This window comes from Eptesicus fuscus, chromosome 10 (assembly GCF_027574615.1).
Source record: "Eptesicus fuscus isolate TK198812 chromosome 10, DD_ASM_mEF_20220401, whole genome shotgun sequence".
Lineage (NCBI taxonomy): Eukaryota > Metazoa > Chordata > Mammalia > Chiroptera > Vespertilionidae > Eptesicus > Eptesicus fuscus.
In genome coordinates this window covers 24,962,646-24,987,666 of record NC_072482.1, presented here as the reverse complement: position 1 = coordinate 24,987,666, position 25,021 = coordinate 24,962,646, and the positions used below count along the sequence as shown (strand labels likewise).

Here is a 25,021-nt window from a genome sequence, read left to right as displayed (position 1 = left end):
GAAGCCAGAAGCTCTGGCTTAGCTATGGATTCCGATTATCTATTACTGAATAACAAAACATAGCAGCTTAAAACAGCAACCATTTTATTAAAGTATCTCCCAATTTTGTTGGTCAGAAATTCAGAAAGGATGTATCTGGCAGCCTATCTGCTCCTCATGGTCACTAAAGGTACTGAACTCACTGCTATGAAGAGTCTAAGGTGACTTCACTCACAAGGCATCTGGCACCTTGCTGGATGGCTGAAAGGCTGGGCTCAGCTGGGGCTGCTGGGAAATGCTGAGACACAGCCTGCCAGTCTGCAATTGCTGGTCTGTGCCAGGTTTCAGAACACATCTCTCCAGCTCTAAACATAAAGAGCAAGGAGTGTTGTTGTTGTTTGTTTTTTGTGGGGTTTTTAAAATATATTTTTATTGATTTCAGAGAGGAAGGAAGAGGGATAGAGAGATAGAACCATCAATGATGCGAGAGAATCATAAATCGGCTGCCCCCTGCACGCCACCTACTGGGGATCAAGCCTGCAACCTGAGCATGTGCCCTTGACCAGAATCGAACCCAGGACCCTTCAGTCCGCAGGCCAGCGCGCTATCCACTGAGCCAAACCAGCTAAGCAGCAAGTCTAGTCAGACTTCTGGACTCCCAGAGTAAGTGTGCCAGATATGGAAGTGGAAGCTGTAAGTTTCTTAAGGTTGCATCCAGAAATTGGTACAGGGTCCCCTCCACCATCTTCTATTGATCAAAGTAGTTACAAAACCCACAACACTCTATTTCCCTCCATCCTAGTACATAGTAATTTGTTGTTAATCTTCAGGAAGCTACAAATAACTGAATTGCAAAGTAACTTCTCCTTTTATCCTTTGTTTTTTGCTTGTTTGTTTGTTTTTATTGATTTCAGAGAGGAAGGGAGAGGGAGAGAGAGATAGAAACATCAATGATGAGAGAGAATCATTGATCAGCTGCCTCCTGCACGCTCCACACCGGGGATCCAGCCCACAACCCAGGCACGTGCCCTGACTCGGAATCTAACCGTGACTTCCTGGTTCATAGGTTGATGCTCAACCACTGAGCGACACCGGCCGCGCCTCCTTTTACCCTTTGAATTAAAATGTAAAGCATGCTCATAATCAGGAAGAGTCCACTTGTTAGTCTAGCACTTATCTATACCATCCCTAATTCCCTCACACTACATAAAAAGAAGCAAGATTTGGACTAAAATCTGTGTTTGTTTATTTTAATAAAACTCCAGTACTTCAAATTCTATTAGCTTACCTTATACAACTGAAGTTCTTACAAGTTTTTACTGTACTTGTATTTGTAGCAATCATTTTTAAATGACTCAAAGGGATATTGGGGAAAGAATCCAATTTCTCCATATATACCACCTTTTGCAAATCTCATGCAAAAGCTAGAAAGGCAACAAATAATAATAATGTTAACATTTATTGAATGCTTACTATCTGCCAAGCACTGTTCTAAGTACCTTAAATATATTAACTCATTAAAGCCTCCCAACCTTATGAGGTAATATTTTCAGTTTTGCAGGTAAGGGAACCAGAGAAAAAAACTAGTACGTGGCTGTCCAGTATTCAACCCTAGAGGGTATGGCACCAGAGCCTGTGCTCTTCACCCCAGAGCATATGACCCATAGGTTGTCCCCAGGGAGAAAGCAGCTACCTCGCCTACACTAGCCTTGATCAAAGCAGGCTTCATATGTCTCTACCTCAGATCTCCTGTCCTAACACCCTAGGTCTCCAACCCAAGACCCCAAACGTTTATATCTGACTTAGATTAGGGGAGATACAGTTTCTGCCTTGATTTCCCTAGCCTTACCCCTAAACCAGCTACAGACACTTGACTAAATAGTTTTCTGTCTTCACTCTCCCTGAGAAAAAGTCAAGCCCAGGAGAATACAAAGGCTGGGAACATGGATCAAAATTCTTGCTCAGTTACTGATCTAAGATGCTTCTCCTGCTTCTAGGCATTAATACTGACTCATACCTGTGGACTGTTTCTTGACACATCTCAACCTGTTAAGTGAAAAATCTGTTGTCTTTGAGGAGAATCTGGCATATCTATCTCTAATACACCTGCCTGTTTCTGAGCCTGTTTTGAATGCACGTGTCTCAGCTCCCTGGTGCTGTCTGATTCACAGCAGAAGGAAAAAGGAGCCAGGAAAAAAAAGCAGAGACCCAAAGGACCAACAAAGGTACAACCAGCGAATCTAATGAGCTCAGTAAAAAGTCATAAACTTCTCATAAACTTTGGAAAAACTAAAATGCATGACACTGTGTACACCCTGTCTTTGGTGTACAGCTTTGTGGATTATGCTCCCCTGTGCTGCACTAGAAGTCTATACATAACTACTGATATCTGTTATTCCTTAAGTTTATGTCTTAATTAGTTTGACACGTTGATTTTAAATAATGAAAACCATCTCTGAAAGGTCCATTTAGACTTGTGCAGATAATCAGCATCTGCTTCTAATCAAACTGAGATGATTAGCAAATTAAACCCTTTAATTAGCATTTTGCATAATTTAGGCAAATTATGCTTCTTAAGTTTAAGAAGGTGAAACGGGGTGAATTTATCAGTTAGATATTCCTTTACATCTTTATTAATTATCTAATTTTACCACATATACAGAAAAATAAAGAAATACAAATTAAGTTCAGTTTAGTATGCTAAAACCTAGTACTTCACAACATTTAAGCTAATTCTGTCATTTAGGGCAAATTATGGTAATACTCAGAAGAGAAGAGAAATATTTCATATTAGTTTTCTCTATTAACTCTCTCAGAGGTCAACTTTACCCAAATTGGATTCAAATGGCATTTTTTATGAAAGATGGAAGGAATGGAGGAATGGAGGGAGAGAAAGAAGGAAGGGAAGGAAAGGAAGGAGGAAGGAGGGAAGGAGGGTGGGAGACTTTCCACTTTCGTCATTCAATACTGCAGAAGCCAAGGTTAATTTCAGGTGCTCAATCATACAGTTTTAAAGAAAAGCACTCATAAAAAGGTAAGTAACCTGTCAATTTTCTTTGTTGGACAAACAGAAATCAGAAGACAATAAAGTAGCAAAGCTGCCATCACAACAAACCCAGCTAAGCCATTACTTTTATCTACAGGAACTACATCCTCACACACTGATGCTGACATTAAAAAAAAAAAAAAAAAAAAGGATATTCTCTTTTAAATGACCCAAAGCACCCCATCAGCTAACAAAAGTAAGCAACCCTGAGATTTAATGAGCAAAGTCAAGTAATAAATTGCAAGAGCTTAAGGGATGGTGGAGGAGGCATCCAGTCTTTCCTTTCTAACATACCCTGAACCCCAGCTTCTGATGAAGACATGGTCTTGGCAATAGCCCGTGTTCTAGAATTAATCCCCTTATGAAAAAATACAGGCAGCGAAATTCAAAGGTAGATTTTTCTCATGACTATAGACAGCAATCTACTCAAAACTTCAAATAAATCGCATCTTTATCCTGCCATAAATTCTACCCCAAATGTAGCTCTTTTTTTATGTGTGTGTGTCAGAGGAAGTCGTAAATAAAAAAAAAAAAAGAGAAAAAAATCATGCCAAGGTTTAAGAAGGGATGCTAAAATGAATTCTAATCCATTTTAAAGGGAATGCAACAAACTCCATGAAAACCGAGGCAGACTGAAATGAAGGAGCTGTTCTTGCCAAATGCAAATCCCACTCTATCTGTATGCCGCTCTGGACAAACCTGTAACTAGAGAAACAAACAATAGCTCTGATGCACACTAATCAACACGCACTACCAAACTGTGTCTTCAAGGACTCACTCGAGTGGCAATATTTTTAATATAATTTACAGTGCTGCACATCTACAGCACTCGGAAAACATTAGTCAGCTCACTGACTGGAAAACTCAGGCCTGCATTCCAAAGGCTGCTTTGCCAGGCATTTCAGAGTGGGTCTCAATCAGACAAGGAATCGGCAGCCTAACTTGGAGCAACTACAGCTCTGAAATGACATGACATACATCCAACTGAAAACACTAATTCCTCGTCACCCTTAAAACATCAACAGGGCAACTGAAATGCAAATATCAAAAGCTTGAACTCTCGGTTTAATAAGCACCTAACATTTAGTCTTATTCATGTTCTATTTAATAAAGCCCTTTAGCCATTTACTCTTAAAGCAGAAGGAAAAAAAAAAAACAAACATAAACAACTGCAAAGCATGACCGTCCATTCATCTCACTATTTTTCCCTCCTCCACGGACGGACTGTTGGAGCTGAAGTACAGTACTCTGGCTCCCCCACATGACGCTGTCAGGGCAAACAATCCTGCCGGAGAGAAGAAAAGAGGCCACATACATCTGGGTTCCTTTACCCGGTCTTCCTCGGAGGAATCTGCCAAGGTCTAGATTCAGTTTTACCATCATCACCCCCTCATTTACCCCACTCTCTACCTCATCAAAGGAAAACATTACATATATTCTACCAAGAGTTTCTCTCTAAATCCCAAAAGGTGAAGTAACTATATAATTAAGAAACAGATGAGAAAAGTACAGATGCAACCACTGTACCCAAGTGTGCGTTGTAGGGGAATTAACAGTCAAGAGCAATGAGAGCTTTCTCTTAAAACACCTTCAAGTGAATTAAATAAATTGTCACAAAAATTAGTTCCAGGATTACAACTGACCAGACATTCAAAAACCTGAAAGTCCTAATTTGAGAAATAAAAATATCACTGCTAATAAGGTCACTTGCTTAATTTTAAACATTCAATACAATTTCTATAGTTAGAAGTGTAATTCAGTTCTGTTTTTAGATGCATAACCGAAGTGCTTAATAAATAAGAAGCTAGCTAACCTTTAGTAGTATTTTTGACATGTCAAGCACTATGCAATTTACACCCAAAAAAAATTCATTCAGTTTCACAACAATCCTAAAAGGGATATACTATGATATTCTCAATTTTATAAGGCAGTGAGAAGTTAGGTAACTTGCAAGGGGCCATAAGAAATCCCCTATAAAATTTATTTTCCCAGGTCTTCTCACTCATCCTCGCTCCCTTTGGAATCTTCTTCCCCACAATTTCAAATAATACTGTTATGTGGTATTTGATTGTATAATTTCAACAATGACCTCTTCAACACAACATTTTGAATTATCCACTGTATATCTCCATTGGCCCACCAGGACTCACAAGCAATATTTTCACAACCAGATATACCAAAACATACTCCTATTCCTATATTCCCTACCGTCACTAACATCACATTATTCTTGTACTCTATATGCCAAATAGCTTGGAGTCATCCTCAGTTCACATTCCATTAGCCATCAAATCCTCAGGCTACTTCCGTACTATCTATCAACTCTGCCCACTTCTTGCCACTGCCACAGCCACTGCTAGAGTTCAGACCCTCATTCAGTCCCTTCATCTGGTCAGTCTTTCACTCAACAAACTCCCCTTACATGACATTAACACAGAAATTGGCAATATTCTAACAGAACTCTGCCATAAGCCTCCACATTCCATTACTTGGCAATCTTTTTTTTTTTTTTTTAGCTTTTAATTATAAAATAGTTATAGACTCACAAAAAATTGCAAAAATAGTAGAGTGGTCCCAAGTACCCTTTACCCAGTGTCCCTCAATGGTTGCATCGTACGTAACTATAGTTACATAACTATAGTACATATCTAAACCAAGACAAATGATGGGACGTGTGTATAATTCCATGCCATTTCCTCACATTTGTAGATTTGTGAAACAACCACAATTGAGAGTAATTATGTTTACCCTGAGGGTCTTAGTGCTAATTAATTAATCTCATTAAGCCTTTAACAGACTCTGCCTCAAGTTCAGTTAGTAAACAGGTTCACTAGAAGACAGGTGAAGTGGTATCAACTCTCCACCTCCTTATCCACTCAGATACTGCAGTTATCTTCATCACACTAAATTATGACATGTCAGTCCACACCTCAAAAACTTTCAACAGCTCCCTTCTGCCCTGATCCTAACTTGCTAGCCTCATCTCCTCTTCCCCATAATTTAATGACAAACTTCCTCGCCATAAAAATGGACAACTAAACCAAGGTTAATGTGAGAATCAGTACACGAGTGTATTTCCTTGAAATAAAAAAGGAAAGCATTAAAATAATGTTAAATGAACAGAATATATGACACCAGTAGGCCTCCAGAGGGGTTGGAGTTATGCGATGATTAGGAAAAATTAGATGGAACTCTGCCTGTGTTCAAGCCGGAAACAAAGAGAAAGAGCACGCTGCAGGCTGCTGTTGCTAGGGGAGAAAAGAAAGAAAGAAAAGGCCTTCTAGCACCAACTCGTCCTCAGAACAGAACTCCAGCAGCCACTTAGTTCCACAAAGAGGCAAGAGAAAGACATCACCCTAAGCCACCCACCCCATCCCAAAGCATCCCTCAGGTTTTACCTGCAGGACCTGTAGGCTGACAAGTTAAATACATCTCAGGGGTCCCCAAGCCAAAAGGCAAAGTTCTCTCAATGGTTGACAATGCTTGGAATTCCACTCTGGCATTATTTACACATCAACATCATTTTGAACTAAAATATAAATAAACAAACTGAAAAAAAGTAGAATTCTTTTGGTGATTAACATTCCTCAAGACTGGTTATTTGAAGTCATAATCATAAATATGCACTTTCTAGGGATTATTGCTATACAATTGTGCTGCCCTCACTATAAGGGCAGCATAATCTAGGGGGAAGGCCCCTTCGCTCTGTTCCATGTTCTATGAAGACAGCCCCAAGAGGAACAGAAAGAACCGAATGTCCTACCCCAGACCCACCAAAGGATCTGTGAGCAGACAGCCAGTCTTCATTCTCTGCATCTCAGAAGTCTGCCTTCACTGTTCCACTGGGATCTTGGGAAGCTCTGCATTCATAATTCATGAAGAGCTTTCAACTCTGTTTAGTAGGGACCACAAAGAAGTACTATTGTGATGCCGCTTTTGGCTGTTTCCTTCATCTGCTATGTCACAAGTTGTTGTGGGTACTGGAAGCATGTGACATTGAGGGTTTAACTTAAGAAGGTTGTTTTTCTACCCAAAATAATAAATAAATAATAGGAAGATATCTAGATATAACTTGTGAAAGGGATGATAGCTACTTTAGTATTAGTGAGGTAAACACTATGTTTTTTAAAGGGGTAATTCCATAAATAAAATGTAAAAGAAAAATGAAAGCAGAGTAATTTAGAACAAAATAATACGTAAATGATCAGGCATAGTGCATTCAGTGGCATGGCCAAGTAGTTAGATTCTGTACCCATTCCCAGAAACACTGAAAGGCCCAGTCTGAAACAGCCAATAAACCTCCATAACTTTTCTTTCCCAACCTGTTAAATTAAATTGTTCCTATCTCAAGCATAAATCTTTTCTTGGGTTTTGGTTTACACCCATCATGAACATTACTTGAGTTATTGTTGAACATGAACTAAAACATACAGTGTGATAAAAAAAAAAAAAAAAATTTTAAACAAAACAGGTACCAGAGAAGAAAAGCAGAAAAGGATACAGAAAAGCCATGAACTAGACAATGAGCCCCTCAACCATGAAGCTGTGTGAATAGAATTGTTTTCCCTAGAGGCATAACACATATTACATTGGGAAAACGACTTAGGGTATATTTAATATATTTGGTTTCTATTTCTGCCAAGAACTGTCTGCTAAAATAAAACATCTTAGTAAAATTACACTTAATGCTTTAATTTCCTACATTAATGTAAACCTCTAATTTCACACCTGTGTTTGCATATTCCTCTTGATGGGCCCTGTCACCTTAAATGTCAGCATCGATTCCACTTCATTGCAGCACTAGATAAGGTCTAGCTGGGAAAGAAATCTGCTCATATATTTCATTAACATGCTCTGTGATTTGCACATTTCAAAAAGCCGAGAGGTCTGACTTTGGGGTTCCAGTTCTATCACTTAACTCTGCGGAGGTTACTTAACCACCCAGAGCTTCAGTTTCTCATGGAGCTGTTGTGAGGATTATTATATAGTCCATGTGAACCATTTAGCTAAGTGTGTGATACTCAGTAAATAGATAACAAATGCTAGCTACTAGGCACTAACTTCTCTCCTCTGTCTCCTTATATCATGTGACAGACCAAAACCTTAATAGGTCCACCACTCAATGAGTATTCAACAAGCATTCCTTCCTTGGTGAATGAGAACCCCATGCAAGTTCCAACACAGTCCTCCAGATTTTCTAACATTCATGCAGAGGCCTTACTCCCTGGATCAACTAAAAGGAGCTAGAAAATATCTGGCTATTAGGCTCCAATAGATGACAGAAGGATTCTCTTGCCCAAAAGCATCATGGGACACTGGAATTGGGAGAGCACACTTTAACCAGAGATAACAGGAAAAAAATCCAGACAGTTGGCAGGACTCAATGGCTCGAGTATGGTGCCAGGAGTCTGAGAGTCAAAGAGATCAGCAACCAGTAGCAGGTAGAGAATAAATGAAGTTCAGAACAAGAATTTTAATTGCTCTGTCTGTATGCCTTCAGAGAAGTGGGCAGTAGCAGGATGGATATACTGACAGGGCCTGGGCTAATTGCCTAACTGTGGTTATTGCAACTACTTCTTCCTGCGGTTGGTAAATCAGATTTAGCCACTCAATACTGAGAACACAAAATGATTTTCTTTACAACTCCATTAGCCCTCCATATCCCTGGTTCTCATTCTCATTCACAAGTCCCAGGAAAAGGCAGTCTGTCCTAGGCTCTAAACTAGTCCATGACATGGCTTCAGCTAAAAAGGATTACATTTTCAGGGGACTTGAGGGGAACAGGAAAAGTTAGGAAGATTACAGAATGAAGAAATAATGTATACATTAAAAAACTCAGTATCTTTTTTTGGAACACCTTCAGAAAACAACCCACTTTACAATGTAAATGTTTAACTACAGAGAATAGGAGAATGTTAACAATGCTATTTAGTAAAATTAATTTCACCATTTTAGGATCTAAACAGTAACATGTATGATATTATAAGACAATTAGGCAATAGCTGTATCTGTGGGAAACTTCAGCTAATTCGGTCATACATTTTTTCCAAGGGCAAAGTCATAGGCCTGGAGTCATCAACAAAGAGAATACAAGGAATTCTATATTCAAAAGCTGTATGAAAACTTTAAAAGAGAGAAATGACTTTACAAGTTATTTCAAAAAATTTTGCATATGTTAATTTTAGCCTTCAAGAGTAATTCAGCTTGAAGTTTCACATTTAGCTAGGTTTAAACTATCTTATAATGAGCAGAATCTAATTTTGTAGCTTGATAAGGAAAATCCAAAGTCTGTGAACTTCTAAAATATTGCCAGTAAAGACCATCTGCCATGGTGTATTTTTACAACTATATGCATAAATGGTTAGGCCTCAATTAACTAGAAAATTCAGTGAAACTTTTCCTCATTCTCTAAATATAATACTATAGCTACCCAAAAAACACATATAAAATAATACAAGGTTGGCTTGCATAATTATTTCATTTGAAAAAACACTGTGAGAGTAAAAGTATTATAGTATTTGTAGAGTCTGCTTATAGAAAGAAACCCCCATGTTAATGCCTTTTAATTTGGAAAGAAGTTAAAGTTAAGTAATTGTAACAGAAACACATAAAGAACTCTGTTTAAATCATAAATTTCCTTATATAAAATACAAAACAAATTGAAATTTGCTAATTAGCATAATCCCACAAATTCAACCCAACAGAAAAAGCTCATCCTATCTAATAAAAGAGTAATATGCAAATTGACCATCACTCCAACACACAAGATGGCTGCCCCCATGTGGACACAAGAAGGCCACCGCAAGATGGCCAGCAGGGGAGAGCAGTTGGGAGGGATCAGGCCTGCAGAGGAGGGCAGTTGTGGGCGATCAGGCCAGCAGGGGAGGGCAGTTGGGTGGGACCAGGTCTGCAGGGGAGGGCAGTTAGGGGTGACCAGGCCAGCAGAGGAGAGAAGTTGGGGGTGACTGGGCCTGCAGGGAAGGGCAGTTGGAGGGGACCCAGGCCTGCAGAGGAGGGCAGTTAGGGGTGACCAGGCCTGCAGGGGAGGGCAGTTAGGGGTGACCAGGCCTGCAGGGGAGGGCAGTTAGGGGCAATCAGGCTGGCAGGGGAGCAGTTTGGCATCAATCAGGCTGGCAGGGGAGTGGTTGGGGGGTGATCAGACTGGCAGGCAGAAGCAGTTAGGGACAATCAGGAAGGCAGGCAAGAGAACAGTTGGGAGCCAGCAGTCCGGGATTGTGAGAGGGATGTCCGGCTTCCCATTTAGGCCCAATCCTACTGGGATAATGCCTAAACGGACAGTCGGACATCCCTCGAGGGGTCCCAGATTAGAGAGGGTGCCGGCTGGACTTAGGGACACACACCCCCATGCACAAATTTTGTGCACCAGGCCTCTAGTTTCATATTTTATATATATATTTACACATATATTTTACCCAATATTTAACCCTGAGAAAGGATAAGTATTCCATGTTACTGTACTCATCTTAAGGCTTACCTAGTGCTTGTAAAACAGAATAGAGAAAAATCTTTCTTTTTTTTAATTCATTTCTGAGATAGGAAGGGAGAGGGAGAGAGAGAATCATCTATCAGCTGCCTCCTGCACAACCCTACTGGGAATCCAGCCCATAACCTGGGCATGTGCCCTGCGGGGAATTGAACCATGCCCTCCAGCTTCATGGGTCGATGCTCAACCACTAAACCACACCAGCCAGACGAGGCAAATCTTTTTAACTGGCTGTGGTAGGCAGTTAGACACAGAGCAAGGATGAAAGGCCAGGTACAAAGGATCACCAGGGCAGAAAGCCCCGGGTGCCTAGCAACCAGCAAAACTAGGAAAACAAGAACCTCGCCCCCAGGGTAACTTTTCCTTCCCTAGCATATCCCTGGTCATGCAGTTCAACCCTCCCCTGACCTTTCCTCCCCTGACATGTCCCTAATCATGGGGATTAGACCCCCTTAGAGGGGGAACGAACAAGGGGACCCGAGAATAGTCCTTAGGCATTAACCCCGAGGGATAACAGGCCCCCAAAAGGCAGCAAAACCAGACAAGTGAGACTGGTTGGCATCAGAACCAGTTGCATTGACTAATGACCCCCTGCCCTGGCACTGACCAATCAGTTGAGACCACAGCCCTTAAAAAAAAAAAAAAAAAACATACCTGGAAGGTTGATGAATATTCTACTGAGATCCTTCCCTGGGCCTCCCCTAAAATCTCCACCCTTAAAAGCACTTAGGACAAAAGAATATATATATATGCATATATGCACAGCCCATGGACAAAGACATTAATGTGGTGAATGCCTAGGAGGGGCCAGGGCAGGGATGGAGGTAGGCAATGGGGGCAGGGGGGTGTAAAATGGGGAACAAGTATAATAGAATCAACAATAAAAAATAAATAAATAAATATTACCTCTTTAAAAAATAAAGCCCTTAGGACAGAGGTTCCACACTCTCCCTCTTGGGAGAAAGACAAGAAGCACGCCTATCCTTTCTGGTCCCTCTCTTCTTTTCCTGTAGGCACTTTATCTTTACCCTCTCTCTCCTGAGTTCCAAGGGCCCTTCTTTTGCCCCTGTAATATGTTTCCTGATCCCCTTTCTTCTACTGCTCATTTCTACCTCTGTGACTTTCTAAATAAACTTTCTTTTATAGTTTGAGTCTGGGTTCTGAATTCTTTCTTAGCCAGAACTCAAGCACCAAGATTGCTGAGCCAAGGTCCGATCTGACCCCACTAACACCTGGTGCCATTTTTGCTACTGCCAACATGACTACTATTTTCTCCAGAAATTAATTCAAACATTTACTCAACACTCAGAGAGCACCATGCTTAGAACTGTTAAGCAATCCAAATCAAACTGGACTACTTCACATTCTTGGAACATATAGTGATTTACACTCCAGAAATAATCTTGACCCTTCATCTGGTTATTAATTCTTTCCTCCTCAGTGCCTTTTAGGTCTGAAATTTGCACCAAGAGTGTTAAGAGTGTATGTCTTACCATCCCACTTCACTCTTGTCCAGACCCCCCTTTCCACTCCTGTCAAAGTCGATGGCTTGTCAGAAGTCCTATGAAAAGCTTCTAGGCTTATCACACATGTTTGTCCTCTAGCTTATTACACTTTTACATCTATGGGTCCTGTCCCAACTATATCATCAGACTCCCCTATTGCCTGAAATTAAAAGGAGAGATTAAAGGTACACATATTTCATTTCGCAGGCACCACATTAAAATCACTTTGCAGCTTATTAACAGGCTTATAATTTATAAACATATCCCAGAGGGTAGGTATAAAGAGAGTAATGTATATCAGATGAATATCATTTTCACTTTTTTGTTTTTATGTTTTTATTGGTTTGAGAGAGAAGGGATGGGAGAGAGAGAGAGAAACATCAAGAGAGAAACATCAATTGGCTTCCTCCTGCATATGCCCTACTGGAGATTGAGCCGGCAACCAGGGCAAGTGTCCTGACCAGGAATCAAGTTATCTCTTGGTGCATGGGAAGATGCTCAACTAAATCACAACGGCCAGGGCAGCATTTTCACATTTTAAGTCATGATCACAATGATGCATGCACATTCAGAAGAGCTACAACCCAAACTAAGTCAACCCGAACTAGGTCAACTAACCATGAAAACAATACAGGGTGGGGCAAAAGCAGGTTTACAGTTATGAGTATTCAAAACACAAAGTTTATTCTTGTATTATTATTTATTAACTACTAGAGGCCTGGTGCATGAATTCGTGCATGGGTGGGGTCCCTCTGGGTGGTCTGCAGGGATAGGGCCGAAACCCGCAGTCCAATGCTGCCTGCAGCTCCCACTCATCCTGGCCCTACTGTGCCTGCCGTGGGCTCGCACTGCCACAGCAACGCTCACCAGCCATGAGCCCTGCATCTGGTGCCCTCCTAAGGGGAGTGGCCTGCAGGATTGAGCTGAAACCAGCTCTCTGACATCCCCTGAAGGGTCCCAGATTGCGAGAAGGCACAGACCAGGCTGAGTGACCCACCAGTGCATGATCAGGCCAGGGAGGGACCGAAGGAGGGCTCCAGGGCGTGTCCAGCCCATCTGGCTCAGTCCCAATCAGCTGGACCCCAGCAGCAAGCTAACCCACCGGTCGGAGCATCTGCCCCCTGGTGGTCAGTGCACATCATAGAGAGCGGTTGAGCAGCCTTAGCATATCATTAGCATATTACACTTTGATTGGTTGTTCAGTTGTTCTGCCATTCAGTCTATTTGCATATTACCCTTTTATTATATAGGATTGTTTCCTTTTCCATACGAACACCTGTAAACCTACTTTTGCCCAAACCTGTACAATAAGAGCCAAAATCATCAGAAAGGCATTGCTAACTTAAGGTCAACTTACAAATATCTAAGAAATAATGACACCAGTAAACATCAAAAACTATTTTAAAAGTCTACACACATAAAACTATTAAAATCAATGTAAAATCAATATAAAATCAATGTTTCAATGTTAACTGGAAAAAGGCATCCAAAGGTTCCTAATAAATTCATATAACTGACATTTTCAATTACAAAAGACAATATAATTCATGTGCACTGAAAAGAAGTTATCAGCCAAAAATGACATGAAATAATTTCTAAGACAGAAGAAATTAAGATTTCAAACTACAAGGGACAAGAAACAAATTTTAAATGTCAGGTTCAGGATAAGGAAAACTATTTTAAACTAAGCAAAAATAAGTAATTCAGAGTTTCACATGGACTTGTTTTCACTGAGCAGGGCGATGAAAGGTTACCAGCCGCACTTGCCTTCACTCAAAACCCTTAGTTCCTGAACAGATTTGTCAATTGAACAGCACCACTTCTCTTTAATATGCAGCAGAGTTTTCATCTGCGACACAAAGAATCCCCTCCACATCTTTTAGGATGCTCCCCTTCATTGTCCCTGCCATTCTGTACTATTCTAACGAAAACATCCTGCCATTAGCTCCACCAGTATTTCAAATCCATTAAAAAAAAAACAAACATTTTTGACTGTCCTGATAAGGTTTGAAAACATTGAGGTAAATTATAAGCTGCTGTCAAGTCTGTGAACTGCAACAGCACAGAGACCTTTTGTCTGTGAGGCTGACAGCTGCCAAAGCCTGACCTTTCCCTAACTGGTCAACTGAAGACGCGCTAACAGGATCTGTTTAACCTTACCCAGCCGCCTGTCATGTGACACAAGGGCAAGTCAATCAACTCAGCAAGGAGAGCTCCAGAATGGTCCCCACAGATAGCAACATTTATTCACTTCTAATCCTACCTAGAGATTTCAGATTTAAAAAGCAAGCTATTTACACATAAGTGAAAAACCATCGTGACAATCAACACACTAGATAAAAGTACAGTCGTCCCCCCTGTTCAGTTTTCCTTTCCACGGTTTTTAGTTAGCCATGGTCAATTACTGTCCAAATATATTAAATGGAAAATTCCAGAAATAAACAATTAGTAAGTTTTCAATTGTGTGCCATTCTGAGTAGTATGATGAAATGTCATACCATCCTGCTCCATCCCACCCAGGATGTGAATTACCCCTTTGTCCATGTATCCATGTTGCATGCACTACCCACCCATTAGTTGCTTAGTAGCCGTCTTGGTTATCAGATCAACTGTTATGGTTTCGCAGTGCTTGTGCTCAAGGAGCCCTTATTTCACTTAACAACGGTCCCAACGCACAAGAGCAGTGATGCTGGCACGTCACATATTCACCACCAGTAAATCAGTGTCTCATACACTTGCCTGTGTACAAGAAAGCCCACTCTTCCAATCTACTTTTCAGCATCTCAATCTTAAACAAAAACAAATAGTAAAGGATCATCATACATATATTCAAGATGAAAGACTATCTAAAACAGATGAACTAAATAAAGAAATGAGAGGCAGACAATGAAAGGAGAAAAATACAAAGTGGAAAATGCATGGGGCTTGGGGGAGGTGGTCCTGGGCTTGACACTCTTCTATGCGTGGGTAGATGTGATTTAGAAACCTCCTGGGGCTCTTACGGAAAGGGAGATAAACTGTGGGAAGTGCCTCCTGAGCACATCATGGACACTAAATGTCTACCAAATGTTTGTTTACTGCCCTTCGTGCATCCTCTTTTTTCCAATTCAATAACCCACACTGAGTCTTACATCTTCCACTTCTCAGATAGGACAATGTCTTTTATCTACTCCAACTTCTATTTTTTTACTTTATTTTGGCTTCAAGTCACCCATTCTAACACCCGAGTCTCAACCAGTCCTACTACCACCTGATTGTTCTAAGTCTTCCAAAGCAGAATTATTGGAGTACAGAGCCACCTACAGGACATATATTCTATTTCCACCCACAGTGGATATCTCTGCTAAATATGTCCCAGACACTTCTTTCTTTTTATTTTTCTGCTTTTTAAATTTATTTTAAAGTTGACTTAAAATATTGTATTAGTTTCAGGTGTACAACATAGTGATTACACATTTACATACCTTATGAAGTGGTCACCATAATAATTCCAGTAACCATCTGACACCACACATAGTTATTATGGTATTATTAGCTGTATGCCCTATGCTATACATTACATCCCTATGACTTATTCCATAACTGGCAACTTGTACTTCTTAGTCCCCTTCACCTTTTTCACCCATTCCCCCAACCCCCTGGAATGCCTACACTTAATTCTTTTTTTTCCCCTCTTTTTTTTTCTTTCTTTTATTGATTAAGGTATTACATGTGTCCTTATCCTCCCATTGCTCCCCCAACCCCACTCATGCCCTCAGCCCCCTGGTGTGTGTGTGTCCACTGGTTAGGGTTATATGCATGCATACAAGTCCTTTGGTTGATCTCTCCCCCTTACCCCCACCCTCCCCTACCTTCCCTCTGAGGTTTGATGGTCTGATCGATGCTTCTCTGTCTCTGGATCTGTTTTTGTTCATCAGTTTATGTTGTTCATTATATTCCACATATGAGTGAAATCATATATTTATCTTTCTCTGACTGGCTTATTTCGCTTAGCATAATGCTCTCCAGGTCCATCCATGTCTTTTTTTATAGCAGCGTAGTATTCCATTGTGTAGATGTCCACAGTTTTTTAATCCACTCATCTGCTGATGGACACTTAGGCTGTTTCCAAATCTTAGCTATGCTAAACTGTGCTGCTATGAACATAGGGGTGGATATATCCTTTCTGATTGGTGTTTTTAGTTTCTTGGGATATATTCCTAGCAATGGGATCACTGGGTCAAATGAGAGTTCCATTTTTAGTTTTTTGCGGAAACTCCATACTGTTCTCCACAGTGGCTGCACCAGTCTGCATTCCCACCAGCAGAGACACTTCTTTCTTATATAACTAGAGGCCCGGTTTGTGCACTTGGAGAGGGGGAGTCCCTCAGCCTGGATTGTGAGAGGTTGTAGGCCAGACTGAGGGATCCCACCGGTACGATCGCTGGGGAGGGACGCAGGAGGGCTCCAGGGCATGTCCGGCCCATCTCGCTCACTCTAATCAGCCAGACCCCAGCAGCAAGCTAACCTACCGGTAGGAGAATCTGCCCCCTGGTGGTCAGTGCACGTCATAGTGAGCGGTTAAGCAGCCTTAGCATATCATTAGCATATTACGTTTTAATTGGACATTTGGTTGTTCTGCCGTTCAGTCTATTTGCATATTACCCTTTTATTATATAGGATTACTATATATAAATCATTCAGATTTGTCTGCAAAATTATTATTTAAAACTACTCAGAGATTTTACTAGCAACTGACTTTTTTTTTTTTTTTTTTTTTTAAATTTCTTTATTGATTAAGGTGTCACATATTTGTCCTCATCCCCCCATTCCCATCCCACCCCTCTCCCCACGCATGCCCCAATCCCCTGTTGAACTTAACCGTTGGATAGGCTTATATGCATGCATACAGGTCCTTTGGTTGAACTCTCCCCCTCCCCCCCACCCTCCCCCTACCCTCCCCTATCCTCCCTCTGAGGCCCGATAGTCCGATCGATGCCTCCTTGCTTCTGGTTCTGTTCTTGTTCCTCAGTCTATGTTGTTCATCATTTCCCCTAGATGAGCGAGATCATATGTCACTAGATATATACTAATAAGAACTGAATGTGAGACGAGCAATAATAGTTATGCTGACAGGCAAATGAATCAATCTGTAGCGAGCTTCCCCCTGGACCAACAGTTCTTTTGAGACCCAATTTCAATGTCCAGTAGTTCCTTATGTGTACATGTCAGCACTGACCCCTCAGCTCTGGATGGTGGACAAATGGTGGTAATGGAGGTCCGACTCCCTCTGGTTTGGGCACGGCGTCACCCGGACTAAGGGGCACGTGGCCTCACCCATACCCAAGGGGAGCGTGGTCTCACCCGGGCCTGGGACCCAGCCTCACCCGGATGGATCCAGGGGCGCACGGCCTCACCCGGACCCAGGATCTGGCTTCACCCGTACCCAGGGACGCTTGGCCTCTCCCAGACCCAGGGGCACGTGGCCTCACCCGGGCCTAAGTGCACGAGGCCTCATCCGGATCCAGGGACACATGGTCGCACCCGGACCCAGGGACGCTTGGCCTCTCCCAGACCCAGGGCCACTTGGGCTCACCCGGGCCTAGGTGTACGAGGCCTCACCCGGATCCAGGGACACATGGTCTCACCCGGACCCAGGGACGCTTGGCCTCTCCCAGACCCAGGGCCACTTGGGCTCACCCGGGCCTAGGTGCACGAGGCCTCATCCGGATCCAGGGACACATGGTCGCACCCGGACCCAGGGACGCTTGGCCTCTCCCAGACCCAGGGCCACTTGGGCTCACCCGGGCCTAGGTGCACGCGGCCTCACCCGGATCCAGGGACACATGGTCTCACCCGGACCCAGGGATGCTTGGCCTCTCCCAGACCCAGGGCCACTTGGGCTCACCCGGGCCTAGGTGCACGAGACCTCACCCGGATCCAGGGACACATGCTCGCACCCGGACCCAGGGACGCTTGGCCTCTTCCAGACCCAGGGCCACTTGGGCTCACCCGGGCCTAGGTGCACGAGGCCTCACCCGGATCCAGGGACACATGGTCTCACCCGGACCCAGGGACGCTTGGCCTCTTCCAGACCCAGGGCCACTTGGGCTCACCCGGGCCTAGGTGCACGAGGCCTCACCCGGATCCAGGGACACATGGTCTCACCCGGACCCAGGGACGCTTGGCCTCTCCCAGACCCAGGGGCACGTGGCCTCACCCGGGCCTAGGTGCACGAGGCCTCATCCGGCTCCAGGGACACATGGTCGCACCCGGACCGAGGGACGCTTGGCCTCTCCCAGACCCAGGGCCACTTGGGCTCACCCGGGCCTAGGTGCACGCGGCCTCACCCGGATCCAGGGACACATGGTCTCACCCGGACCCAGGGACGCTTGGCCTCTCAGACCCCGGGGCACGTGACCTCACCCATGCCTAGGTGCACGAGGTCTCACCCGGATCCAGGGACACACGGTCTCACCCGGACCCAGGGACGCCTGGCCTCCCCCAGACCCAGGGGCACGTGGCCTCACCCGGGCCTAGGCGCACGAGGCCTCACCCGGATCCAGGGACACACGGTCTCACCCGGACCCAGGGACGCCTGGCCTCCCCCAGACCCAGGGGCACGCGGCCCCACCCGGATCCAGGGACACATGGTCTCGCCTGGACCTAGGGGTGCGTGGCCTCTCTCAGACCCAGGGGCACGTGGCCTCACCTGGACCTAGGTGCACGAAGCCACCCGGACCCAGGGGCGCGTTACCTCTCTCAGACCCCTGGTCGCGTGGTCTCACCCGGATCCAGGGGCTCATGGCCTCACCCGTACTCGGGACCCAGCCTTACCCGGATCCAGGGGCCCACGGCCTCACCCGGACCCAGGGTTCAGATTCGCCCGGACCCAGGGGCACATGGCCTCACCCGAACCCGGAATCCAGCTTCACCTGGACCCAGGGGCGCGTAGCCTCACCCAAACCCAGGGGCGTGAGGCCTCACCTAGACCCAGAGGCGTGTGACCACATCTGAGCCCAGAGGCTCGCAGGCTCGCCTGGACTCGGGTCTCAGCGGGGTTTCGTCTTCTTGATCCCAATTCCTGTTGGTCAATTCCCTCTCAGCAATTCCTTCGGTCATTTTCTCAGAGCTCCAGGGCGGCTGCCGCAGAACTCGTTGGGCGGCGGGCTCGGCAAGGCTCCGGTGTGCCCGGTGCACGGCGGTGGGCTGGTCCGGTGTCGCTGCGTCGGCCCTTGGGTCTGCAACGGTGGCCGGTCGCTGAGCGTGCGCACCTGGCCACTTCGGGGCATTGAGATTCTTGAAGGACTCGGAGGTCAGCAAGCACGGAGTCTCCCACCCCATGTCTCCCAGGGGCTCGTCTGTCCGTGCTCGGCAGCGTGTGGAGCCGTCCCCTCAGCCGGAGACCGCCGGGGGAACTGCGCCGAGCATGTTCCAGGCCGCCATTGTGTCGCCTGAGCCATAGTTCTTAAAGTGTGGACTTTGGGTCACCGGCATCAGCATCATCCTGCGTACCCCTCTCTTTTATTCTAGTTGTAGAGCATCTGCTCAGCCAGCCCCCCGGTCTTTCTGGCTGGTGTCTGCTCTGCTCTCCCGTCGTAGTCTCAATATTGTTGTGGTAGGCAACGATCAGGCTGCCGCCCTATGTCTCCATCTTGGTCCTCCTTTGTACAGTTAAGTCTTGATTGTTGTTGGTGTCACTGGGAGGAATTGTCCTCCAGGCCAATTGGCCGTGAGGACCCTCTTTGTCCATATAGGAAGAGTTGCTGTGCAGGAGACATGTTTGTGGGCCGGGTCTTGATGCAGCAATGCCTTGGCGCTCACTGAGTCTGCCTCTAGAATGCCTCCCTTATGCAAGTGATTGAAATCTGGTGTCATCTCCCACCAACCACTAGATGCCCTCGTTTCTGGGTCTCCAATGCAGTGTGGGTCAGCCACTACCTGAGGCACTCAGCAGGAAAAAGCTTCTGCTCAGCTTGGCTGGGGCGGAGCTACAGGGTGGAGCCTACAACCTTGGCTTCCTGTCAGCCCCGCCCTATGAGGCTCCTGTGTCTGTGTCCCTCTGTATTCCTTGCAAACACCTCTGAGAGAAACGCGCCCTGGAATTTCGCCCACTGCCAAACAGTCCAGTCCCTCCCCTAATGAATCTGGACTCCCAGATTCTCGCCTGGAACTGGGTTTCAGTGCAGTTGGAACTGGGTCTCAGCGCAGTCTGGCGTCCCTGTCTCCTTCCCAGCAGGGCCACCCAGTGGCGCAGGCAAAAGTCCGTCCTCTGCGCACCTTACAGTGCGCGCATCTGGAGCCGCCGCTTCTCTGTGCCTCCGCCACCACAGCCCAAATTCATTCCCCCAGCGTGCGCCTGGCTTCCCAGGGTTTCGCCCGGAACTGGGGTTCAGTGCAGTCGGAACTGGGGTTCAGCACGGTCCTGAGCTTATGTCTCCTTCCCGCTAGGGCAGTTCAGTGGCGCAGGCAACAGTCCGTCCTTTGCGCCCCTTCCCGTGCGCGCCTCTGGAGCTCTGCCTTCCCCCGCTCCTCTGTGCCTGCGCCCCACAGCCCAGATTCATTCCCCCAGCCTGCGCCTGGCTTCCCAGGGTTTCGCCCGGAACTGGCGCTCAGTGCAGTTGGAGCCGGCGCTTAGCGCACTCCGGAGCCTTTATCTCCTTCCTGCCAGTGAACGCCGGCCAGGCCATCAGCCGCCCCCTCCTCTCCGGCTCCATCCTCCCCGCAGGCGCGCGCGCTCGTGTCTCCGCCAGTTTCTCCATACCTCAGGCTTTTACGGCTCCCCCGATTGTCCCCGTGGCCCTCTCCTTCCCCCCAGCTGTGGGCATTTCAGTCCGCCAGCTCTCCTGTGGTTCTGGACGATGTCCGTTCTGACCTCTAGTTGTGCCTTTGAAATTGTTGTGCCCGGCTGCAGGTTAGGTGTTTCACCTATGCCGCCATCTTGGTTTTTTTCAGCAACTGACTTTTAAAATAAGTATTACCACTCTAAACTTCCTTATTGGATATAAGTACTACCACTTCTCTGTTTTCTTTAATACATTAGCTTTAAATTTTTGGCCTAAAAGAATCTGGTTAAAGATCAACTTTCATAAATTAAACATTTTTGTGCTTCTATTAATCACATATTTAATAAAGCAACTAAATGTGAGGCTCTGGTACTAAGGAGCCCCTTTTCTTCTAGGTTCACGGTCATGCTAAGCCAATAGCTGTTCTCTCAGTCAGGTACTTAGGGAGAAAACATAAAGAGGACAAACTCCACACGTCAATACTAGCACTTAAGGTGGGATGAATACTAGCACTTAGGGAGGGATGAGTGGTGCAAACAATTGGAAATGACTATAAAAATATACTCACAGCCTCAAAATGCAAATGACTATCCTTTAAAAAATCTTGAATTTTATCCTTGGGTAAAATACTGAATCGAAATCGAAGGAGATCCATTTCTTGTTGAATAAACCAGCGTCTAAGATCTTCACTAAAATGTAGATAGGAAAATTACAAGTATAAATTATAAGTCCAATGATTATTTTAAAAGTCCACCGATAATTAAACCCAAGAAGTTTCTATGAAACAATATTCAAACATGACCAAAATGCCAATAGACAGAAGTTAAAAGTGCTCCAAGTGTATGAATGACACATCCCACAATCTTCCAGGGATGGGCTGAATGTGGGGAAAGAGGTATAATGAACATAAAATTAAAATAATTAAATACAGAATACTTTAAGCTTAACTGCATTATCATCAAATATTATAAAAGAAAGTAGTTCACTGCATCTAATGTAACCACAAAATAGTGAATTACATTAGAATATAGGATATTACTTCTGTCTAAGGTGATTTCACCCATGCCAAATAAACCCAAATTTTATAAAGGTAATTTACCTCTGAATAGATTATGATCAGATAAATTTCACAATGTAACTTTTGTTTTCAGCTTTTTTGTTTATAATTTAATATGCACAGTATACTTCAATTTTTCAAAAGCCAACACACAAATACTGTATGTTACTTTGCAAGACGGATCTATAATCAGCATTACTGTTGTTACACAATGATGCTAATGAATGTATAATATGATTTAGTTTTTTACCCAAGTGGTCTTCACACTGTCAGCAATTCACTTACTGCATAAGTTGCATAAACTACATATGTTTTTTCACCAAAGAAAATCTCTAGGACCAAAACTGGTCAATAATTTCTAGTTATTATCTTGGGGTAGTAAACAACTTAATGTTCTCATCTGATAAGCCTATTAGTAAAAAGAAAAGGAAAATAAACTTATAAGTATGTTCTTTTGCCAGAATTAATACAAGAAAAAAACACCACAAAGTTTAAAAGGCAACTAACTCCTTTCCCTCTGGGTGGCACTACTGACTTATAAGAAACCAACTACCAGAGGAAAATATCTTAATCTAATGGGCACTGGTCCATACATCTCAACTTCTAAAAACCTGCATAGAATTCAAGTGTGTATTTGATTCATTATTTCTTATAAATATTACCAGTTTTTTTCTGGGGGGAAAAATGTAATAAAAATCTCTTTCTAAAAAAATTTCCCTCAATTTTAAATCCCAAATGAAGAGTCTCTCCCATAAAGGTAAAAAGTGTTTCAACTGGCAAAATTTTTCAGTAGGATTTTTTGGGGATATTGCATAGTAAACAACTTGTTTCCAACAATCTGCTACAATAGTGTTTAACTCGTGAACCAATGGTTTCTGTTGTTGTTCTGAGTTTTCCTATGCTCAGTATAATGCATGTTAACTTTCCATGTACCAATGTATAACCCAAGACATCAAATTTGACAGTGAAAGTATAAATGTGTACTCACGACTGGCAATAAGCAAGGCGCAAAATAAAGTGAGAAATATGATCTTTTCTTCGTGCTTCATATTCATCTTCTAAGCTTTCCTTAAAAATAATAGTACATGAATGCATTAGAATATTAAGAGGTGTAAAGAAATACTGAATCAACATAAGCTAATGTAAAGTATAAGTTTCATAAACACAAATTTCACAATATGCTTTCCAGGATAATGATCATTTTTCGTAAGTTAGCAATCAGGTGAAACTGAGAACTGAACTCATCTCAGCAAAATCTCCTGGGTTTGAACCCTGCTATTTTCCTTTCTTTGTTATCCATCCTATACCTAGGGTCCTCACCACTTCAACAACCTCTTGCATCAACCCTCAACTTCTTGCTTTTCAACACTGTGGCAAAATCTAGATTCTAAATTAATCTACAGTTATACTCTGCCAGGGGTCCTCAAACTTTTTAAACAGGGGGCCAGTTCACTGTCCCTCAGACTGTTGGAGGGCCGGACTATAGTTTAAGAAAAAACTATGAACAAATTCCTATGCACATTGCACATATCTTATTTTGAATTAAAAAAAACAAAACGGCAAAAACACCCGCATGTGGCCCACGGGCTGTAGTTTGAGGACACCTGCAGTGTAGTCTATTGAACATGCTGAAACCTCTGAAGAAAAGATATTCAACTCTGGGAATTTGGAATATTGAAAATTTACAGCCTCTAACCCCAGCTAGACCTTTCCCAACACTAAGGAAACTTTATCCAAGTCCAAAATAGTTAAGAGCAAACATGTCTTGTGCACTTACGAGGTACCAGGCACTATTTTAAGCATTTTTCATCTATCAACCCATTTAATCCTTTAAAAAACCCCTATAAGGTAGACTCTGTTGTGTATTCCTATTAGAAAGACAAGGAAAATGAGGCACAAGGAAGTTATATAACTTGTCCAAGGTCACAAAACTTTTAAGCAGCAAAGCTGGGATCTGTCACATAACTATCTCTGTTCTCATTTCTTAGAAAAGCTGTTTCAGCTCTTCTGTTGTGTCACAGCTGGTCCTCAGAGTCAACTGGCCTGGGAGTTCACCCCGTGATGCCAACAGCAATCAATGCTCAACTACAATAGGACAGTGCACACAGTCCACACAGGGGTGCACCTAGAGAGCCCAGCTCAGGTGACTGCGGAGGCTGAGCCACTGGGCCCTACAGGACACTTACTACACAAGGCCACTCTACCAATTCCAGGAGACATAGCACAGGGAAGCAGTGAAAATGTGGAGACAGTGAAACATGTCATAAATGAAGGAACAGAGGAAATTTCCAGAAAAAGAATTAAATGAAATGGAAGCAAGCAAACTACTAGATACCAAGTTCAAAACAATAGTTATAAAGGTGCTCAAGGACCTTGATAAGAGCTTCAAGGTACTTAGTGAGAATTTAAAGGAAATTAGTGAGAACATCAAAGACATGAAAAAGGAGCAGTCAGAAATTAAGAATACACTAACTGAAATAAAGAATAATTTACAGGAAATCAACAGTCGAGTAGAGGATGCCAAGAATCAAATCAGCAATTTGGAATATGAGGAAGCAAAAAACACCCAATTAGAAGAGCAAAAAGAAAAAAGAATCCAAAAACTATGAAGATAGTGTGTAAGGAGCCTCTGGAATAACTTCAAATGTACCAACATTCACATCATGGGGGTGCCAGAAGGAGAAGAGAGAAAGCAAGATATTGAAAACCTATATGAAGAAATAATGACATAAAACTTCCCCTATATGGTGAAAGAAATAGACTTACAAGTCCAGGAAGCACAGAGAGTTCCAAACAAGAGGAACCCAAAAAGGTCCACACCAACACACATCATAATTAAAATGCCAAGGCTTAAAGACAAAGAGAGAATCTTAAAAGCAGCAAGAGAAAAGCAGTTAGTTACCTACAATGGAGCACCCATAGGACTGTCAGCTGATTTCTCAACAGAAACCTTGCAGGCCAGAAGGAAGTGGCAAGAAATATTCAAATTGATAACCTACAATCAAGATTACTCTACCCAGCAAAGCTCTCATTTGGAATTGAAGGTCAGATAAAGAGCTACACAGACAATAAAAAGTTAAAGGAGTTCATCACCACCAAACCAGCTGAAGGGTATTCTTTAAGAAGAGGAAGAAGAAAAAAAAGGTAAAGATAAAAATTATAAAC

The 25,021-nt window shown here is 43.5% G+C and overlaps 1 protein-coding gene across 1 annotated transcript in view; it reads right to left on the bottom strand.

Annotated features, from left to right (window-relative positions):
- The window catches only part of PRIM2 (DNA primase subunit 2), a 291,718-nt gene that overhangs the window by 260,357 nt on the left and 6,340 nt on the right, over window positions 1-25,021 (bottom strand). Inside the window, exons 4-5 of the mRNA XM_008138463.3 lie at window positions 22,845-22,924; window positions 21,368-21,488 (exon numbers count right to left, since the gene is read on the bottom strand). Coding sequence (XP_008136685.2) covers window positions 21,368-21,488; window positions 22,845-22,924 — 201 coding nt within the window. The remainder of the gene's footprint in view (window positions 1-21,367; window positions 21,489-22,844; window positions 22,925-25,021) is intronic.